We start from the raw sequence: 22138 nt of genomic DNA, 5'->3' as shown, positions 1-22138 counted from the left end.
AATGAATTGAACTCTATCAAAGGTTTTTCTACCGTATCTCGGCACATGTTACAATAATAAACCAATTCACCAAACGTCACATAACTCAAATGTAATTCTTAAAAGTCTTGCAAATCATTTACAAGGGCGGCATAGTAGATATAACTGAACAAATACCAATAACTTGGGACCATCTAGTTGAAGATTCAAACGTTTCATCCTTCAATAATTCAAGAATCAACAATACCAGAGGCAAGAACAGAATCCCTCAACCCACCAATCATTTGAGGCAATGCATTAGTAATGACAAAATAAAATCAGGATATGACCCAGCAAACAGAGTGGGAAGATATCAGAATCAGACTCAGGTTTATTATCACCGGCATGTGACGTGAAATTTGTTAACTTAGCAGCGGCAATTCAATACAATACCTAATTTAGAAGAGATTTTTAAAAAAATAATAAATAAGTAAATGACAGTATACATATAATGAATAGATTTAAAAACTTGCTAAGAAATAGAAATACTATATATTAAAAAAAGTGAGGTAGTGTCCAAGGTTCCATTTAGGAATCGGATGGCAGAGGGAAAAAGCTGTTCCTAAATCACTGAGTGTGTGCCTTCAGGCTTCTGCATCTCCTACCTGATGGTAACAGTGAGAAAACAATTCATGCCCTGGCTGGTGGAAGTCCTTAATAATGGACACTGCCTTTCTGAGACACTGAAGATGTCCTGGGTACTTTGTAGGCTAGAACCCAAGATGGAGCTGACTAGATTTACAACTCTCTGCAGTTTCTTTCAGTTCTGTGTAATAAGCCCTCCATACCAGACAGTGGTGCAGCCTGTCAGAATGCTCTCCACAGTACATCTATAGAGGTTTTTGAGTGTATTTGTTGACATGCCAAATCTCTTCAATGAATAATAGCTGCTGTCCTACCTTCTTTATAACTATATCAATATGCCAGGACCAGGTTAGATCATCAGAGATCTTGACACCAAGAAACTGCTCACTCTCTCTACTTCTCATTCCTATATGAAGATTGGCATGAGTTCCTTCGTCTTACCCTTCCTGAAGTCCGCAATCAGCTCTTTCGTCTTACTGACGTTAAGTGCTCGGTTGTTGCTGCAGCACCATTCCAATAGTTGGCATATCTCACTCTTGTATGCCCTCTCGATACCATCTGAGATTCTACCAACAATGGATGTATTGTCAGCAAATTTATAGATGGTATTTGAGCTATGCCTAGCCACAGTCATGTGTATACAGAGAGTAGAGAAGTGGGATAAGCACACACTCGAGATGTGTCAGTGTTGATGGTCAGCAAGCAGGATGGGATTACCAGTCCGCACAGATTGTGGTCTTCCGGTTAGGAAGTCAAGGATCCAATTACAGAGGGAAGTACAGAGGCCCAGGTTCTGCAACTTCTCAATCAGGATTGTGGGAATGATGGTATTAAATGCTGAGCTATAGTCAATGAACAGCATCCTGATGTAGGTGCTTGTGTTGTCCAGGTGGTCTAAAGCCATGTGGAGAGCCATTCAGATTGCGTCAGCCATTGACCTACTGTGGTGATAGGCAAATTGCAATCGGTCCAGGTCCTTGCTGAAGTTCAGTCTAATCATGACCAACCTCTCAAAGCATTTCATCACTGGCAATGTGAGTGTGTTATGAATGTACCACAGCTCTGAGGGGCCGAAGGGTGCGGGACCAGCCCCCTCCTTCCGGAGAATCGCAAGATCGCTATTAATACGGGTCTTGGACCCAGGAAATGAGAGACAATGCAACGGATTTGACCATTGTTCTTAGAGGCACCTGTGTGAATTGCAACTCTATAGTACGTGCCAGCTATCAGGGACATGGACACCCTCGGGCAATGTGGGGTGGGGATTGTATCACCCTACCTTGATTGACATTTACAAATCTGCCAGTCATGATAAAAAGGAGACTGCAGGAGGCAGTATTCCAGCGACGCACCAGACGGAGACACCATCGCTCATCGCTCCCGTAAGGACGGGAAGCTGTTCGGGAGCCACGTGTGATTCGGTTCCCCTAGCTTGGGAACCGAGTGGCTGATAACCCCGAAAAGGAGTTTGAATTGACAACGGGGAACTCACGTTCCCGATTCAACGCTTTTGAGTCCAAAAGGCTGGCAAGTTTATTTTCTCTCTCCAACCCGTGAAAACCCAGCGGTCCCTCAAACGGCTAAAAGCCTTCATGAACTGGCGAGACTTTGATATTTCCATCGGACAATAGTTTTACCCCTAGACAAACGATAGAGCTACTTCGTATTGTTGATTATTACTATACCCGTGCTTTAGATTGAGTATTGACGACGTATATTCTCTGAATGTTTGTATTAACCTTACTTTTGTGCCCCTTTATAAATAAAAACGTTTAAAAATAGTACCATCAGACTTCAGCGGACCTCTCTATCTTTGCTGGTAAGTGACCCAGTTATGGGGTTCATAACAAGTGCTACCAGACAATTGTCATTAAGGCAGCTCACATTATTCTTGAGTCACTGGTATAACTGTTACACTGGTATAATCATTGCCTTTTTGAAGCAAATGAGAACTTCTGCTCATAGCAGTGAGAGGTTGAAAATGTCCTTGAATACTCCCACTAGTTGGTTGGCACGGATTTTCAGAGCCTTATCAGGTACGCTATCTGGACCTTCTGCCTTGCGAAGGTTCACTCTCTTTAAAGACAGTCTAACATCGGCCTCTGAGACAGAGATCACAAGGATCTTCACAACTGTAGTTGTGTTTTCACTTTCAAAGAGTTCATCTGGTAGTGAAGTATTGCTGCCATTCATGCTATTGGGTTTTGCTTTGTAGGAAGTAATGTCTTGCAAATCCTGCCAGAGTTGCTGTGCATCCGATGTCGCCTCCAACCTCGTTCCAAATTGTCTCTTTGCCTTTGAAATAGGCCTCCGCAAATTATACTTGGTTTTCTGCTACAGGCTTGGGTCACCACACTTGAATGCCACAAATCTGGCTTCCACAGAATACGTACCTCCTGGCTCATCGGTGGCTTTTGGTTTGGGAATGTACAGCAAGTCTTTGTAGGCATACACACATCCACACAGGTTTTAATGAAGTCGGTAACAGCTGCAGCATACTCATCCAGGTTCAAAGATGAATCTCTGAATACAGTCCAGTCCACCGATTTAAAGCAGTCCTGTAGGCACTCCTGTGCTTTCCTTGTCTATACCTTCTTGGTCCTCACTACTGGTGCTGCAGTCTTCAGTCTCTGCCTATACTCAGGGAGTAAAAGTACAGTCAGTTAATCAGACTTCCCACAGTGAGGTTGTGGATCAGCACAGTAGGCATTCTTGATGCTGGTGTAGCAATGGTCCAGTATCTTATTTCCTCTGGTATTGCAAGTGATCCGTTGATGGTAATTACTTGGTGATTTTTTTCTTTTAGACTGGCCTGGTTAAAAATCTCCCAAAACGATGGTGAAAGCGTTAGGGTTGACTGTTTAGTGCATGTTTATCCCATTGCTCTGATCATCTGAAGCCTGACTGACATTGTCCTGAGTTAGAATGTATACTGCTACAAAAATGACCCAGGAGAACTCCCGTGGTAGGTAAAAAAAAAGTACATAACTGGTAGATATTCCAGGTCTGGTGAGCAGAATTGGGACAGCACTGATATATTTGTACACCAAGAAGAGTTGATCATGAAGCATACTCCTCCAACCTCTGCTTTTGAGAGACTCTATAGACCTATCCTGACAGTGTACAGGTAGTCCCCGAGTTACGAACAACTCGTACTTACGAACCGAGGAAAGAGAATGCCATCTGTCATTTTAAGTCGTTGCCTTTGACACTGTGTTGAGTGTGTAACTTTGTAAGTGGCTTAAGTTTTTCTTAGCAATATTCTCCCTGACCCCACCTCCCCTTTTCCAGTCGGCTGGTGGCGCAGTGAGATCAGCGTCAGGCTCGAGAATGGAGGTTCCCGAATTCGATCCAGTGACAGACTGCTCCTGAACGTGCTCTCCGTCTGTGCCGGGTTGATGTCGAGCTCGCAACTCAACGTCGTAAAAAAAAAAAAAAAACACTGCCACCTCCAGTTTAAATACCCATGCGGAATATTGTAGAGGATCAAGTACCCAAACCCAGCACAGCCCCCACTTTTCCCATTTAACTTGTCTCAGTGCAGTGGACTTTAGGACCCAGGGAATTCAGTGCAGTGGTCCTTAGGACCCGGTGAAGCTCAGGACCTGTCCCCCACAGTGTTTCAGTTCCATTGGCGGGAAACGATCACGATTGAAAATAAAGTGGAAATAATAGTTTGGAAAGAGGTGAAACGTTATCTGTCACTGGAAAAGCGTTAGGCTACAGTCAGTCAATGATCGGAACAATTTTAAAGGATAAAGTGAGAATAATGGAGCATGTGAAAGGCCCTGCCCCGATGAAAGCTATAATTATTACTAAGCAACACAGTGGTTTAATTATTGGAATACATACATTTCTTAAGTGTTTTATATGCATAGTAAGGTAAAATATGTACTATATACTAAGACAAACGTTTGACTAACTGTTGCTAAGTAATACCAGATGTACTTGTTCCGACTTACATACAAATCCGACTTAAAGCCGGATTCAGGAATGGAACTCGTTCGTAACCTGGGGACTGCCTGTATAGTAAACCCGTCGATCTGAATTGCTGCATCTGGTACGGAAGGAGTTAACCAGGATTCCATGAAACAAAGGACACGCGCAGTCCTAACGTCCCTCGAATTCAACACCCTAGCTCTAAGATCATTCATTTTATTCACCAGAGACTGCACACTTGCTACCAAGACAGTAGGTATAGGGAGTTTAAAACCGTTTCACATAACATGGAAAATTATTTTGTTTTTTCACTGAAAATACGCAAATTACTGTAAAACAATGACTACTCTTACAGATAAAGGTTCCAAGGCAGTGAAAGTAAGACATTAAATGTAATTAACTTGCAACAGATTAATTTCTTCAATGTACATTCCAGTACACACAAAAACAAGATTTCAATTGAGCATTCAAAAACTTTAAAAATGTAACAAAAGGATTTGCATTTCAGAACAGGAGTGACAGCATTAAGCATAATATAGTAGCTTTCTGCTTTTAAGGTAAACTTAAAAGTGCTGCAAAAGTAATCATGCTCAAAAATAATGTAACAAAGCAACACCCAATACAAAACTTCATTAGTACACAATACTAACATTAATAAAAGAGACAAATATGGGTTCTTTGATAATCCAGTTTTATGAAACCTTTATCCTGAATTCTGGCTGCCATCTGGTGGTAACATGAATCTGCAAGTGAGAAGGGAATTGGAAGTTTCACAGGTCCAGAAAGGACAATGATAGCTTTATCCATTGTGAACTCAAGTATTCAAGTCAAAATGATTTCAAATGACTGCTGGATAATAAATATATAAAGATTTCCATTATACTGCACTGTACTAGGAACACAAAGCTAGATGTAGACTGTTCACTTGAGCCTGTTAAGTTTGTGGCTGCTAGTCAGAACTTCATTTCCCCAGCTTTGCTCCAAGTCTCTAAACTAATAATTACATTGCTTTCAGACTTAAAAATTACAATTGATTCAGCAAGTTTGAGAACCTCCAGGGTCACTAACTGCATTTTTGTAATTAACATTATCACATCAATTCCTTTCTCAGAATATCCTATGGATGATCTGGATAACTGGTGCACCAAGCTATTAAGGCTGTTTTAAAGGAACATTAAAAATACATAGCAAATGCCCCTATCATTCTTTCAATGTCTGAGTTCATGTTTCTATGCAAGTAGGGGAGCTATACTAAAAGAGAAAATAGAAAATTTAACCTGCATTCTCACAGATTGACAACAGCTACATAGTATTGTAATTTTTTTTCCTAATTAAAACTACTGGATTAAGGACTGTATCACCAAAGCTTTTTAGAACATTGATGATCAGGGACACATTTTCACCATTTTAACTTCCATAGACATAATTATGCCATGCTGTTTAGAATGACTTAAAGAATCAGAATAATTGGCACTTGACAGTGGAAAAAATATCTGCTATCTTGAGTGCTGCATACTCAGGATAGAAAAATCTGAGCCATAATTAATCACTGGAACTGACTAAAAAAAATGATCTTCAGCACAGAAAACACAAGCAGATCACAGTACTGTGCAACAATCTTAGGCACCCTTGAATTTTTATATAAATGTTGTTTTAGATGTTGATATTTTTGTCTTCTGCATTAGAGTGTCAGTACAAAAGAACAAATAATAGATCTCCAAACATTAATTTCCCAAAAAATTTAATGTTAAGAGAAAGGTTTCTATTTTGTTAAATAAAGTAACACATTAGGTAATAGACCACTTGTCAAATTAAAACTTAATTACTTTGTAGGTATGTAGCCCAGTGCATGATTAAACTAAGATAACAAGTAGGATGCTAATGATAGATGACAATGAGTCAAATGACTAAAATTACAGTCGGCTCTCCTTATCCGTGGGTTCTGCATGCGCGGATTCAACCAACCACGGATCGGGAAAACCCGGAAGTTCTCTCTCCAGCACTTGTTGTTTGAGCATGTGCAGACTTTTTTTTTCTTGTCATTATTCCCTAAACAATACAGAATAACAACTATTTACATACATTTACATTGTATTAGGTACTATAAGTAAACTGGAGATGATTTAAAAATACAGGCAGTCCCCGGGTTATGAACGAGTTCCGTTCCTGAGTCTGTCTTTAAGTAGGATTTGAAGTCGGAACAGGTACATCCAGTATTATTTAGCGACAGTCAAACATTTGTCTTAGTATATAGTACAGTCAGCCCTCCTTATCCGCGGGGGGATTGGTTCCGAGACCCCCCACGGATACCAAAAATCGCGGATGCTCAAGTCCCTTATTTAACCTGCATCAGTGCGGTGGTCTCTAGGACCCAGAGGAGCCCCTGACTTTATTTAATGTTCAGAGCGGAGGACATTAAGACTCGGCGTAGCTCTGAATCCGTGGTGTTTCTGTTCACGAAAATAATCACGATCCCGATTGAAAATAAGGTGGAAGTAATAAAGCGATCGGAAAGAGGTGAAACGCCATCGGTCATTGGAAAAGCGTTAGGCTACAGTCGGTCAACGATCAGAACAATTTTAATGGAGCATTTGAAAGACCCCGCCCCAATGAAAGTTACAATTATTACTAAGCAACGCAGTGGTTTAGTTAATTAAATACGCATGTTTCTTAAGTGTTTTATATGCATAGAAAGGTAAAATATGTACTATATACTAAGAAAAACATTTGACTAACTGACGCTAAATAATACCGGATGTACCTGTTCCGACCTCAAATCCGACTTAAAGACGGACTCAGGAATGGAACTCATTCATAACCCAGGGACTGCCTGTACTTTTAAGTCATTTCTAGATTACTTATAATACCTAAATACAATGTAAATGCTATGTAAATAGTTGTTATACTGTATTGTTTAGGGAATAATGACAAGAAAAAATAATCTGTACATGCTCAAACGACGAGTGCTGGAGAGAGAACTTCCGGGTTTTCCTGATCCGCGGTTGGTTGAATCTGTGCATGCGGAATCCGCAGATAAGGAGGGAAGACTGTATACATTTTACCTTTCTATGCATATAAAACACTTAAGAAATGTATGCATTTCAATAATTAAACCACTGCATTCAAAATTGTAGCAAGACATTTTATAGGAGAATGTCGGGGTAGCAGTTCGGCACCTGGAGTTTAACAGAAGTTGGATAATGCAACAATACAATGATCCAAAAGACAAGAGTAAATCAACAACAGAGTGGTTTAAAAAGAAGAAAATCTGTGTTTTGGAATGGTTGAGTCAAAGTCCTGACCTTAATCCTATAGAAATGTTGACGAAGGACCTGAACAAGCAGTCAGTAAGACGAAAGAGCTGATTGTGGACTTCAGGAAGGGTAAGATGAAGGAACACATGCCAATCCTCATATAGGGATGAGAAGTGGAGAGAGTGAGCAGTTTCAAGTTCATGGGTGTCAAGATCTCGGAGGATCTAACCTGGTCCCAACATATTGATATAGCTATAAAGAAGGCAAGACAGCAGCTATACTTCATTGAAGAGATTTGGCATGTCAACAAATACACTCAAAAACCTCTACAGCTGTACTGTGGAAATTATTCTAACAGGCTGCATCACTGTCTGGTATGGCTCCATACCAGACAGTGATGCAGCCTGTCAGAATACTCTCCACAGTACAGCTGTAGAGGTTTTTGAGTGTATTTGTTGACATGCCAAAAGAAGCTGCAGAAGGTTGTAAATCTAGTCAGCTCCATCTTGGGTACTAGCCTACAAAGCACCCAGGGAGCAGTGTCTGAGAAAGGCAGTGTCCATTATCGAGGACCTCCAGCAGCCAGGGCATGCCCGTTTCTCACTGTTACCATCAGGTAGGAGGTACAGAAGCCTGAAGGCACACACCCAGCAATTCAGGAACAGCTTCTTTTCCTTTGCCATCCGATTCCTAAATGGACATTGGATCTTTGGACACTATCTCACTTTTTAAAAAAAATATACAGTATTTTTGTTTTTGCACTTTTTTAATCTATATATATATATATATATATATATATATATAAATAAAACATATACATATACACACACACACACACAGTAATTGATTGACTTATTTATTATAATATTTCTTTTCAAATCTTTTTATTAATTTTAAAAACATAAGTAAAATATGAGTACAAAACATTTGAGAGTACACAATTAATAGTTTAAATAAACAATCAGATATGTAATAATCAATATATAAGGCCTTATTATAATATTTTTTAAAATTTTATTTATTATTTTTTCCTCTGCTAGATTATGTATTGCATTGAAATGTTGCTGCTAGGTTAACAAATTTCACATCACATGCCGGTGATAATAAACCTTACTCTGATTCTGAGAGATATTTGCCTTGCGTCAGTGGTCACAAAACCAGGATTTGAGATATGTACCAGCTGCTCATACAACCATCCACCGCCTGTTCCCATGACTTCATGTGACCCCGATCAGAGGCCTAAACAGGTGCTACACCTTACCCAAGAGTGACCTGCAGGCTGGCAGAGGGAAGGAGCACCTTATACCTCCTTCAGTGGATGTGCATCTCCACATCACCACCTTTAAAAACTAGACAGGGACAACACAAAATCTGCATTGAGAAAATAAACCATTGAGGGACAGACCCTCAATTTCAATCATGAAAGATTATTGACCTCTCTTTCTTAGTACCCGAAACTTTGTCGATTCACTCACATTCACATTCTCAACCCCCTCCACATATACCGCTCAACTTGCTGAATTTCTCCAGCAGATTGTTTGTTGCTGAGAATATCGGGTGACAACTTGATTGGGATCAGCAATGAGGAAACTCATGAATGAAAGGCTTTATTTGCAACACTACAAACCAAGCAAAAACTTAACCTTAAATTAGTAAGATAAATAAAACTGCCATTCCATTTTGCAAATAAAATTCAATGACAGGACTTAAATTCTAAATATACACTATAACGTTCAAAAGAATATTAATGATTAAAATGTTTTAGATGCAGGCAAAAATGGAAACTTCAAATTGATACATCATAGAACAAGCATCTTATTTACCTGTAACAAGTACCTACCTTCTGATAGTGCAATGGATTGTCAATGGCGTAGCACAGCGTCGAGATGAAATTAGGCTTGGTAATCAGCGATGCACACTCCTGAATCAGAAACTGAGTCTGCAACAAGAGATTTTTGGAAAAGTGGTTAGAATAATCCAAGATAGCATAGTCGCATCCAAATGATAAACACTCAAGCACTACACACAAGCAATAAAATCTATCAGTTAACTGGATAAGACTTAATGAACCCCACTGCACAATATAAATTCAGCAAACCTTGGTTCTGCACTGTTGACTTACAATTCCTCAAAACCTAACTTAACGCTTCTTGAAATTTTTATTAAAGAATGAAGTAGTATCGAGCATCTTCTTGACAAAGGGCAAAGCATCTTGTCAACGCTGTAGCCACTGTGCATGTAAAGGAAATTCCTTTATTATCTTTAGTCTTGACTTCTGTTTGATACTATTACATAACAGTAAATCGTAATCCAACTCTGAAATTTACAGTACAGTCAGCCCTCCTTATCAGCGAGTTCTGCATGCGTGAATTCAACCAACCGCGAATCGAGAAAACCTGGAAGTGCTCTTCCAGCACTTGTTGTTCGAGCATATAGACTTTTTTTTCTTGTCATTATCCCCTAAACAATGCAGTATTAACAACTATTTACACAGCATTTACATTGTATTAGGAATTATAAGTAATCTAGAGATGATTTAAAGTATATGGGAGGATATGCGTAAGTTATCGTGGATCAGGATCGAAAAAAACGGAAATTCTCTTACTAAGTAAGTCGGAACAGGTACATCCAGTATTATTTAGCGTCAGCTAGTCAAACGTTTGTCTTAGTATATTGTATATATTTTACCTTTCTATGCATATAAAACACTTAAGAAACAGAAAGACATACTTTACTGATCCCGAGGGAAATTGGGTTTCGTTAAGTCGCACCAACCAAGAATAGTGAAGAAATATAGCAATATAAAACCATAAATAATTAAATAATAAGTAAATAATGCCAAGTGGAAATAAGTCCAGGACCAGCCTATTGGCTCAGGGTGTCTGACACTCCGAGGGAGGAGCTGTAAAGTTTGATGGCCACAGGCAGGAATGACTTCCTATGACGCTCAGTGATGCAGACATTGCCCAAGATGGCATGCAATTTGGACAGCATCCTCTTTTCAGACACCACCGCCAGAGATTCCAGTTCCACCCACATCATCACTGGCCTTACGAATGAGTTTGTTGATTCTGTTGGTGTCTGCTACCCTCAGCCTGCTGCCCCAGCACACAACAGCAAACATGATAGCACTGGCCACCACAGACTCGTAGAACATACTCAGCATCGTCTGGCGGATGTTAAAGGACCTCAGTCTCCTCAGGAGATAGAGACAGCTCTGACCCTTCTTGTAGACAGCCTCAGTGTTCTTTGACCAGTCCAGTTTATTGTCAATTCGTATCCCCAGGTATCTGTAATCCTCCACCATGTCCACACTGACCCCCTTGGATGGAAACAGGGGTCACCGGTGCCTTAGCCCTCCTCAGGTCCACCACCAGCTCCTTAGTCTTTTTCACATTAAGCTGCAGATGATTCTGCTCACACCATGTTACAAAGTTTCCCACCATAGCTCTGTACTTCGCTTCATCTCCTTTGCTAATGCATCCAACTATGTATGAACGTATGTATTTCAATAATTAAACCACTGCATTGCTTAGTAATAATTGTAGCTTTCATCGGGGCAGGGCTTTTCTCACTTTATACTTTAAAATTGCTGTGATCGTTGACCAACTGTAGCCTAACGCTTTTCCAATGACTGATGACGTTTCACCTCTTTCCGATCGCTTTATTTTCAATCGTGATTATTTTCGTGAACAGAAACACTGCGGATTCAGAGCTCCACTAGGTCCTAAAGACCACTGCACTGAGACAGGTTAAATAAGGGACTTGAGCATCCGCGTTTTTTAGTATCCGCGAGGGGTCCCGGAACCAATCCCTCACAGATAAGGAGGGCCAACTGTATGCACTAAGCATCCCTGTGGATAATGTCAGCAAAGATATTTCAAGTTCACATATTAAACTTTGCTTGCATAAAGACCTCACATGATCTATCACATTTATTTTTCAGAAAGGAAGAAACTAATGCACCCCTAACCCCTATTGCCATAAATGGATCTGGGATTGATAGGGTAAACAGTTTTAAGTTCCTCAGCATCCGAATCACCGAGGACCTCACGTGGTCTGTACATACCAGCTGTGTGGTGAAAAAGGCACAACAGCCTCTTTCACCTCAGATGGTTGAAGAACTTTAGTATGGGCCCCCAAATCCTAAAAACCTTCTACAGGGGCACAATTGAGAGCATCCTGACTGGTTGCATCACTGTCTGGAATGGGAACTGTACCTCCCTTAATCGCAGGACTTTGCAAGAGAGTGGTGCCGACAGCCCAGAGCATCTGTAGTTGTGAACTTCCAATGATTCAGGACATTTACAAAGACAGGTGTGATCATTGGGGACCCGAGTCACCCCGACCACAATCTATTCCAGCTGCTACCATCCGGGAAGTGATACCGCAGCATAAAAGCCAGGACCAACAGACTCTGGGACAGCTTCTTCTACCAGGCCATCAGACTGATGAACTCACACTGATTTGAGTATATTATATAGACTGTTCTATTTATTATAAATTATTATGATTGCACATTTAGACAGAGACGTAACATAAAGATTTTTACTCCTCATGTGTGTGAAGGATGCAAGAAATAAAGTCAATTCAATTCAGTACACCTTTAAGAGGCCGTTGCACAATTTTATCTAAAGTAGATCTGAAAGATTAAATTTGAAGGACAGGTTGCAAGAAATTGATTAATATCCTGAACTGAAATTGTTAAGAGCTAAATTAATTAAATCCAAATTATTACACGATCCAGCTTGGCAGATAGAAAAAAAAATATCTTCTGGTGGGCAAATTAAAACAGCAGTAATATTGTAATTAGCAAGAGATAAAGACACATTAGTTTTATTAAAATTAAGTTTATAATTACATTAACAGTTTCCAAATTTTGGTAAGTCTTTAATAAAATCATACACCTTATCAACCAAAAATGCAGTGGATCTTTGTCCAAGGCCGGGCCATTTAAAATAGTTTCAGAAATATATGTGGCACTGGCTCTTCTTTAAACCCATTTCTGCTGCATCTGTTTGGTGGCTTTACAAAGTAATCCACCATTCCACATCCACCACATCTCCCTTTGTTACCACAGGTCGTTAGTAATAGATAGAAAATACTTAGAGGCTCCTATGAAAACAACTTTAAATTTTACTTTGACTTTATGCCATATTAAAGTTGCTTTATAAATGAAATTGTTCATGAGGAACAGGTATTAAGCAGGAGCACATTCTGAAGAAATTTGTCACAACTTTCAATCTTCTGGATCCCTTGTTAAAAACATAAAAGTAACCTGTCAAGAGGCATGCAGTTCATGCCTGCCAGAAAAGGGTATCATTTTCCCCACAGAAGGCAAACATCACAACGTGAACCCTTCATGCTATAATATTCTTCCAATCCACTAAAGTGTAATTCCATCACAACATGGACATGTTTTAAAGTGGTACACTAATTTTTCTAATAAAAACTATTTCTTTCAACATAAACCACACAGAAGGGTTGAGCGAATAAAAGCCAAAGGCTTCAAAGGTTTCTACATTTTCCTTGCTGTCAGATCTGAGCTTCAATTACACTGTGCGAGATATTTCCTGAAAACCCTTAAAAATGCAGGATTTGAATAGATTCAATCCAAATTTCCACGGATCAATACAATAAATGACACATACATTTGCTTTTGAAAATACTTAAACTATTGTCCTGTTTATTATTTATTGTAATGCCTGCACTGTTTTGTGCACTTTATGCAGTCCTGGGTAGGTCTGTAGTCTAGTGTAGTAGTTGTTTTTCTCTCTCTGTTGTTATTAACGTAGTTCAGTCTAGTTTTTGTACTGTGTCATGTAACACCATGGTCCTGAAAAACGTCTCATTTTTACTATGTACTGTACATAGCAGTTATGGTCGAAATGACAATAAAAGTGACTTGACCTGACCTTTCCAAATTTTAAAGCTCCAATCCCAGAATCTATTGAAGCATTAAAAAAAATGCTTCCATTATGCTTCCAAGATGACTTATACAATATCTCAGATTTAGATATTTAATTCACTTAGCTGGTTTCACATATTTAGGACAAACCAAATAGCTTTACAATCAAATGTAGCCTCCTTTTTGTACCCTATTAGCATGGACAAAGGATTGGTTTATGTACGAGGAAGAGCCAGAATAAATGAGACACCTTTAAGGTGGTAACCTTTAAGGAACTAATCTGCAAGGAAAAAGTTATATCCAATTCCTCCTTGGTATATGCTAAAATAAAATGGAAGACTGTAAGACAAAGTAGTGTTAGCTTAGAGAGGTATTGTTTTGAAAAGGACAAGAGAACCAGTCCACACAAATGTTTTATTAAAGTTATGGGTACAGTCTATAGCAATAACAGTGGAAAATAGCAAAAAAACCATGTTTTTTGGGGGAAAGCAAGGTCTTTGTAGTTAACAAGTGCATGGAAAGGTACCAGTGTAAGGTGTTTTTGAAGAGTACAAAAAGGGTACTACCTTTTCTCTTAGGTTGGATCACAGCTGGTGCTGAGATAGAGAACAGTACTGTACATAGAGAGTCGAATATGTCGAGACAGAGAAAAAAAGCTGTGTGTGAGATTGTCAGATCTGTGCACCCACCACCCCCCACCAAGATTATCTTGCTTAGAAAATGATGTGTTATTTTCATTTTTGTACTGCTACTACTGTAGACATTTGTCTTTTTCCTTCTGTATTGTACCTATGCTAGTTCTAATTAAATGTTTTCTTGTGGCCTTGAACACTGTGTCGTCTCCTTTGTTTGCAAGTACATATATGAACACACTGAGCTGAACCAGGAACGAACACAGAACAAAGTTTTAAAATAACTTTTGCTTACAACTGGTGCTGCAAACATAATGGGTTCAGCAAACAAGACAAATCTGAGGATGAGATAAGAGTAACTAGCACATGGAAGACTGAGGAAAAGGGGCCATTTGAGATAAATATGTGCAGAAGAGTTAAGAATATCTTGCTGTATGTTAGCTCACTTCTGGGATACGGGTACTGACCATGGAGGAGGCTAATGACTTGCTCCCTCTCTCTACACAAAACAGTACTGATAATCAGATGTGGAATGACAATGATGATCCCGCAGATTTGTTCTCAAGGCTCTGATGTATGTTAGTGAGGAATGATCCCTCTGCAGTAGACTGGGGACAGCTGGGTACACCTTGGCACACTGTAGACAAAGAAACTGCGATACACATACAGGCATTCACTGCAGATTGCAGTCAGATAGTCTGGATGAGATATTGAATCGGGGCATGTGAACAAGATGGCTCACTATCCGCCCTCATATTTAAAGGAAAATCTGGTACGCCTTTTGAGGATGCAAATGAAACACCCCATGGGTGAGGCACTAGAAAGGACTGAGGTATTAAAGCAGGTTGACGAGGGGCATCAGGAGCCACTGGTGCAAGTGGAGAGTTTAGGAGGAAACATAAAAGCACAGGAAACAACAGTCTGACTGGCTATTGGGGTGGGACCACGATGGAAGCCCAAGTACTGACAGCTGTGATACCTGAAAATATGACTGGAATGAATGCGCTGCAGGGACAGACTGTGCCAACAAAATTGGGGAAGTTCACATATGGCATTTTAAAAGCAACTGTTTTAGTGGGGCTAGTGGGAGCCTCATACAAGCATGTACTCTCTTGCCTGATATAGATATGTATTGATGACATCATGTGAAGAGGATCTACCAAGGAGGTAGATGAAGCCCTGGATATACTAGTAAGCAACGAGGGACCAAAGATGGGTAGTGAATCCACAGAAAATACAGGGAGGCGCTGAGCCAGGCAGTCCAGTACTGCATATCCAGCAGGTCTCAAGACATCAAGTAATCCCAAAGTACAGATTGTGACAACTGAAACGGTCACCCCCCCCCAATAAAAAAGAGACCCAAAGGTTCATGGAGCTTTTGTACTACTGAAGGTGGCACATATCACACCCAACTGTCCTTTTACAACCCTTATATAAAGTACAGGTTTCCCCCGCTATCCAAAGGCACAGCGTTCCTATGAAACCATTTGTAAGCCGAAATGTCATAAAGCGAGGAAGCAATTACCATTAAATTATATGGTAAAAGTTTTTGAGCATTCCTAGACCCAAAAAACACCTACCAAATCAAACCAAATTTAACACATAAACCTCAAATACCACTAACATATAGTAAAAGCAGGAATGATATGATAAATATACAGCCTATATAAAGTAGAAATATTGTATGTACGGTGTAGTTTCACTTAGCAAAATTGGGAAGACAGCAAGCCAAAATCGATTTGGAGAAAAAGAAATCAGCACATACACACCTACGCACGTACACACATGCACAAACAACTGCCCGCACAAGGCTTCACGGTCATTGTAGTCTTTCTTGGGGTAAACACACGCATAAAGCGGGTGTCTTTTTTTCATAAAAGGGAAATCCTCTTTGATTAGTGAAAACAGGTACTAATGTAGGTCTTTCGTAACAGCGAGCTGTTGTAAAGAGAACGTTCGAAAAACAGGGGAGAAAACGGGGGAAAAACTAGGAAGAAAGCAACTTTTGAATGGGGTCCAGAGCAGCAGGTGTTCAAGGCTGGCAAGGAGCAATGTTCACTGAATCCTCATTTATCCGGATTATCCTCTGAGCTGTAGATATCCATCCTTACATCAGAACACTGGTGCATGGAGTTTATGGCAAAGGCAGAATAGGGTGAAAATTCCCCTTGGGTTCTGGTCCCAAACCCTGCAGCTGAAAGATATACATCCTTTGAAAGACAGCTGCTAGCCTGCTACTTTTGGTGAAGACTGAGATATCTACAGAGGTAAGCAAGGTAATCATGAGACCTGGCCATCCCATTATGACGTAGGTGCTTCCAGAGAGCTCCACTACTAACAGGGCAGAGAGGGTGCTGCAAGCCTCCATCGTAAAATGGAAGTGGTACATTGCAGAACAGGCAAATAAGGGCACAGAGGGTGTCAGCAAATTACACAAAAAGTGTAGCCGACATGTTCATAGATAGAACCAGAACTCTCTACACCAGTGTTTCCCTCTGCTGTTACTTGGGTATCTAAATGAACCTGAAGCAGACAAACGCCACACCTGGTTTACAGACAACTACAGTTGCCAGAAAGCCGCCATACTGGACAGGTTGAATAAGGGACTTGAGCATCCGCGAATTTTGGTATTTGCGAGGGGTCCCGGAACCAATCCCTCGCGGATAAGAAGGGCCGACTGTACAAGAAATCAGGAAGGCTAAAAAATGGAATGAAGTTGCTCCAGCTTCCCAAGGGATTCTACAAGTATGTTAAGAGCTAAAGGATTGCTACAGACAAAATTGGTACTCTGGAAGACCAGAATGGTAATCCATGTATGGAACCAAAACAGATGGGGGAGATGTTAAATGCATTCTTTGGATACGTATGTCCCTGGGAGATGGATACAGAATCTGTAGAAGTGAGGCAAAGTGGGATCAACTCCCTGGACCCCAGAGGTGGTGTTTACTACCCTGAGGCAAATCCGTGTGTGGATAAACCCTGCAGGGCCTGACAAGGTGTTCCCTCAGACCTGATGGGAGGCAAGTGTAGAAATTGCTGATACACTAACAAAGATATTTAAAATATCCTTAGCAACCTGAGTGGTACTAGAGGATTGGAGGATGGCCAATATTGTTCTGTTTAAAAGAGGCTCAAAACAGAAAACAGGAAATTACAGGCCGTGAGTCTGACATCAGTTGTGGGAAACTTATTGGAAGGTATTCTAAAGTATTTAGATAGACATGGATGGATTAAAGATAGTCAACATGCCTTAGTGCGTGGTTGGTCATGTCTAACCAAGCTTATAGAGTTTTTCAAGCAAGTTACCAGGAAAGCGAATGAAGGCAAGACAGTAGATATTGTCTACGCAGACTTTAGTACTGCATTTGACAAAGTCCCACATGGGAGGTTGGTCAAGAAGGTTTTGTCACTCAGCCTTCAGGATCAGGTAGTAAATTGGATTAGACATTGGCTTTGAGGGAGAAGCCAGAGAGTGGGGGTAGAGGATTGCCTCTCTGACTGGAGGGCTGTAACCAGCAGTGTGTTACAGAGACCGGTGCTGGGTCCTTTCTTGTTTGTAATCTATATCAATGATCTGGATGATAATGTGATTAACTGGATCAGCACATTTGCGAACGATACCAAGACTGGGGGTGTAGTGGGCAGTGAGAAAGGCTATCATGGCTTGCAGAGGGACCTGCATTAGCTGGAAAAATGGGCTGAAAATTGGCAGCTGGAAGTTAATAGATAAGTGCGAGGTTTTGAACAACCAGGACCAACCAGGGTAGGTCTTACAGTGAACAGTAGGGCACTGAGGAGTGTGATAGAACAAAAGGGTGTGGGAATAGAGGTCCATAATTCATTAAAAGTGGCATCACAGGTAGACAGGGTTGTAAAGAAAGCTTTTGGCACAATGGTCTTCATAAATCAATGTAATAATACAGAAGTTGTACAAGACATTGGTGATATGCAATTTGGAGTACTGTGTGCAGTTTTAGTTACATACCTACAGGATAGATGTAAACAAGGTTAAAAGTGTGCAGCCAAAATTTACAAGGATGTTGCTGGATCTGAAGGACCCGAGTTATAGGAGAAGGTTGAATAGGTTAAGACTGTATTCCTTAGAACGTAGCAGATTGAGAGGAGATTTGACAGAGGTGTACAAAATTACGAGTGGTATAGATAGGGCAAATGCAAGCAGGCTTTTTCTACAAAAGGGTCTTGGCCCAAAAGGTCAACCGTTTACTCTTTTCCATAGACGCTGCCAGGCCTGCCAAGTTTTTCCACTGAGGTTAGGTTGACTACAACCAGAGGTCATAGCTTAAGGGTGAAAGGTGAAAAGTTTAAGGGAAACATAAGGGGAAACTCCTTCACTCAGAGGGACATGAGAGTGTGGAATGAGCTGCCAGCACAAGTAGTCCATACAAGCACAATTTCAACGTTTAAGAGAAGTCTGGATAGGTACATGGATAGTAGGGAAATGGAGGACTATGGTCCCAGTGCAGGTCGTTAGGAGTAGGCAGTTTAAATGGTTTCTGCACGGAGTAGATGGGCCGAAAGTCCTGTTTCTCTACTGTATCTCTCTATGACTCCAAGTTGTTAGTGCACATGATATTTGTCAGCAGGTTAAAAGAGCATTTCCCGAGAAGAAGACTGCCTACATTAAAAGGGGGCTGGTGCAGGCCCAGGTATGGCAGATCAATTACATCAGTTCCTTGCCAAAGCAGAGAGACCGAGGGAGAGACAGGAGAGGGGCAGACCAAGGCAGAGGGAGGGCAGGGAGGGGGAGAGCGGAGGTGGGGGGGTGGGTTAGGTGTGACAGCGACAGACAGAGACACCAATGAGTACATTATAAAACCAGGCAAAAATTCACAAATAATTCCTGATTGCCCAAGGCATGTTACAGCTAATGCAAGTTTGAAATTCTCTACTTAAGTATAAAAAAAAGGAATCACTTGCACAAAGCAAACTATCAGACACAATCATGTGCAATTATAAACTGCCTAATCGGTGTTCGAAAATATAGCTGCGACTTCATTTATTTATTTAGGAAACTATGCCACTTAAATGGCAGAGGGGACTACTGTGGAACATTAGCATTAGTCACATAAATTGTGTTGCTGAAGACAATTCAGAACTAACACGAGGAAATCTGCAGATGCTGGAAATTCAAACAACACACACAAAATGCTGGTGGAACACAACAGGGCAGGCAGCATCTATAGGGAGAAGCGCTGTCGATGTTTCGGGCCGAGACCCTTCGTCAGGACTAACTGAAAGGAAAGATACTAAGATATTTGAAAGTAGGAGCTACTTCAATTCAGAACTACTTTGCTCACTGCCATTTCAGGCAGTCAGTCTTGGAGATACTAGAAAAGGCTCTGAAATGAAAAGATAGCACTTCAACAAGTTAGAAACTACAAAGAATTTGAAGGTAACCACAATCATCTTCAATGTTACAATGGAACTGAAAATTTGGAGAATACAATCATCAAAAGCATGGTATGAATGCAGTCATTATCTGTACTAGGCATCTGCACTAATTTTGTTCATTTAGTCAAAACACGGCAGTATACAGAATTCCTCCACTGATAGCTATTAGGAACTAAAACAGTGCTGAAGTACTGTAATGCATACATAATGCAGGACAAACTCAGCAGGCCGGGCAACATTTATGGAAAAGTAAACAGTCAACTGGTGAAGGGTGTCAGCTCAAAATAAAAAAATCCTTAGATGCTGCCTGACCTGCTGGGTTTCTCCAGCATGTGTTGACATGGATTCCCAGCATCTGCAGATTTTCTCATGTTTGTTGTCATGTTTTATTAATGTTTATTAGTAATGTTTTATAACCATATAACAATTACAGCACAGAAAAAGGCCATCTCGGCCCTTCTAGTCCATGCTGAACGCTTAATCTCACCTAGTCCCACTGACCTGCACTCAGCCCATAACCCTCCATTCCTTTCCTGTCCATATACCTATCCGATTTTTTTTAAATGACAATATCGAACTGGCCTCTACCACTTCTACTGGAAGCTCGTTCCACACAGCTACCACTCTCTGAGTAAAGAAGTTCCCCTTCGTGTTACCCCTATCTTTTGCCCCTTAACTCTCAACTCATGTCCTCTTGTTTGAATCTCCCCTACTCTCAATGGAAAAAGCCTATCCACGTCAACTCTATCTATCCCCCTCATAATTTTAAACATCTCTATCAAGTCCCCCCTCAACCTTCTACGCTCCAAAGAATAAAGACCTAACTTGTTCAACCTTTCTCTGTAACTTAGGTGTTGAAACACAGGTAACATTCTAGCAAATCTTCTCTGTACTCTCTCTATTTTGTTGACCTCTTACCTATAATTCGGTGACCGGAACTGAACACAATACTCCAAATTTGGCCTCACCAATGCTTGTACAATTTTAACATTACATCCCAACTCTTAAACTCAATGCTCTGATTTATAAAGGCCAGCATACCATAAGCTTTCTTCACCACCCTATCCACATGAGATTCCACCTTCAGGGAACAATGCACCATTATTTCTAGATCACTCTGTTCTACTGCATTCTTCAATGCCCTACCATTTACCATGTATGTCCTATTTTGATTATTCCTACCAAAATGTAGCACCTCACACTTATCAGCATTAAACTCCATCTGCCATCTTTCAGCCCACTCTTCTAGCTGGCCTGAATCTCTCTGCAAGTTTTGAAAACCTACTTCATTATCCACAACGTCAACCTTATCTCAGTATCATCTGCATATTTACTAACCCAATTTACCACCCCATCATCCAGATCATTAATGTATGTGACAAACAACATTGGACCCAGTACAGATCCCTGAGGCACACCACTAGTCACCGACCTCCAACCTGACAAACAGTTATCCACCTCTACTCTCCGGCATCTCCCATCCAGCCACTGTTGAATCTATTTTACTACTTCAATATTAATACCTAACAATTGAACCTTCCTAACTAACCTTCCGTGTGGAACCTTGTCAAAGGCCTTACTGAAGTCCATATAGACAACATCCACTGCTTTACCCTCGTCAACTTTCCTTGTAACCTCTTCAAAAAAATTCAATAAGATTTGTCAAACGTGACCTTCCACGCACAAATCCATGTTGACTGTTCCTAATCAGATGCTGTCTATCCAGATAATCATATATACCATCTCTAAGAATACTTCCATTATTTTATCCACCACTGATGTCAAACTTATAGGCCCATAATTGCTAGGTTTACTCTTAAAACCCTTTTTAAACAATGGAATCACATGAGTTATACACCAATCCTCCGGCACCATCCCCGTTTCTAATGACATTTAAAATATTTCTGTCAGAGATCCTGCTATTTCTACACTAACCTCCCTCAAGGTCCTAGAAAATATCCTGTCAGGACCCGGAGACTTATCCACTTTTATATTCCTTAAAAGCGCGCCAGCACTTCCTCTTCTTTAATCATCATAGCTTCCATAACTTCCCTACTTGTTTCCCTTACCTTACACAATTCAATATCCTTCTCCTTAATGAATACCAAAGAAAAGAAATTGCTCAAAATCTCCCCCATCTCTTTTGGCTCCACACATAGCTGGTCCACTCTGATTCTCTAAGGCACCAATTTTATCCAATTAATATAACTGTAGAAACCCTTCGGATTTATTTTCACCTTACTTGCCAAAGCAACCTCGTATCTTCTTTTAGCTTTTCTAATTTATTTCTTAAGATTTTTCTTAACATTCTTTATATTCCTCAAGCATCTCATTTACTCAATGCTGCCTATATTTATTGCAGATATCTCTCTTTTTCCAAACCAAGTTTC

General features: G+C 40.5%; 1 protein-coding gene across 3 annotated transcripts in view; it reads right to left on the bottom strand.

Moving 5' to 3' along the window:
* The window catches only part of cnot1 (CCR4-NOT transcription complex, subunit 1), a 229274-nt gene that overhangs the window by 184984 nt on the left and 22152 nt on the right, over positions 1 to 22138 (bottom strand). For all 3 annotated transcript variants that reach the window (XM_073069651.1, XM_073069650.1, XM_073069649.1), the window contains one exon: positions 9637 to 9735. In XM_073069651.1, coding sequence (XP_072925752.1) covers positions 9637 to 9735 — 99 coding nt within the window. The remainder of the gene's footprint in view (positions 1 to 9636; positions 9736 to 22138) is intronic.

Source organism: Hemitrygon akajei, chromosome 17 (assembly GCF_048418815.1).
Source record: "Hemitrygon akajei chromosome 17, sHemAka1.3, whole genome shotgun sequence".
NCBI lineage: Eukaryota > Metazoa > Chordata > Chondrichthyes > Myliobatiformes > Dasyatidae > Hemitrygon > Hemitrygon akajei.
The sequence above is the reverse complement of the archived record's forward strand: the minus strand, read 5'-3'. Positions and strand labels throughout refer to the sequence as shown.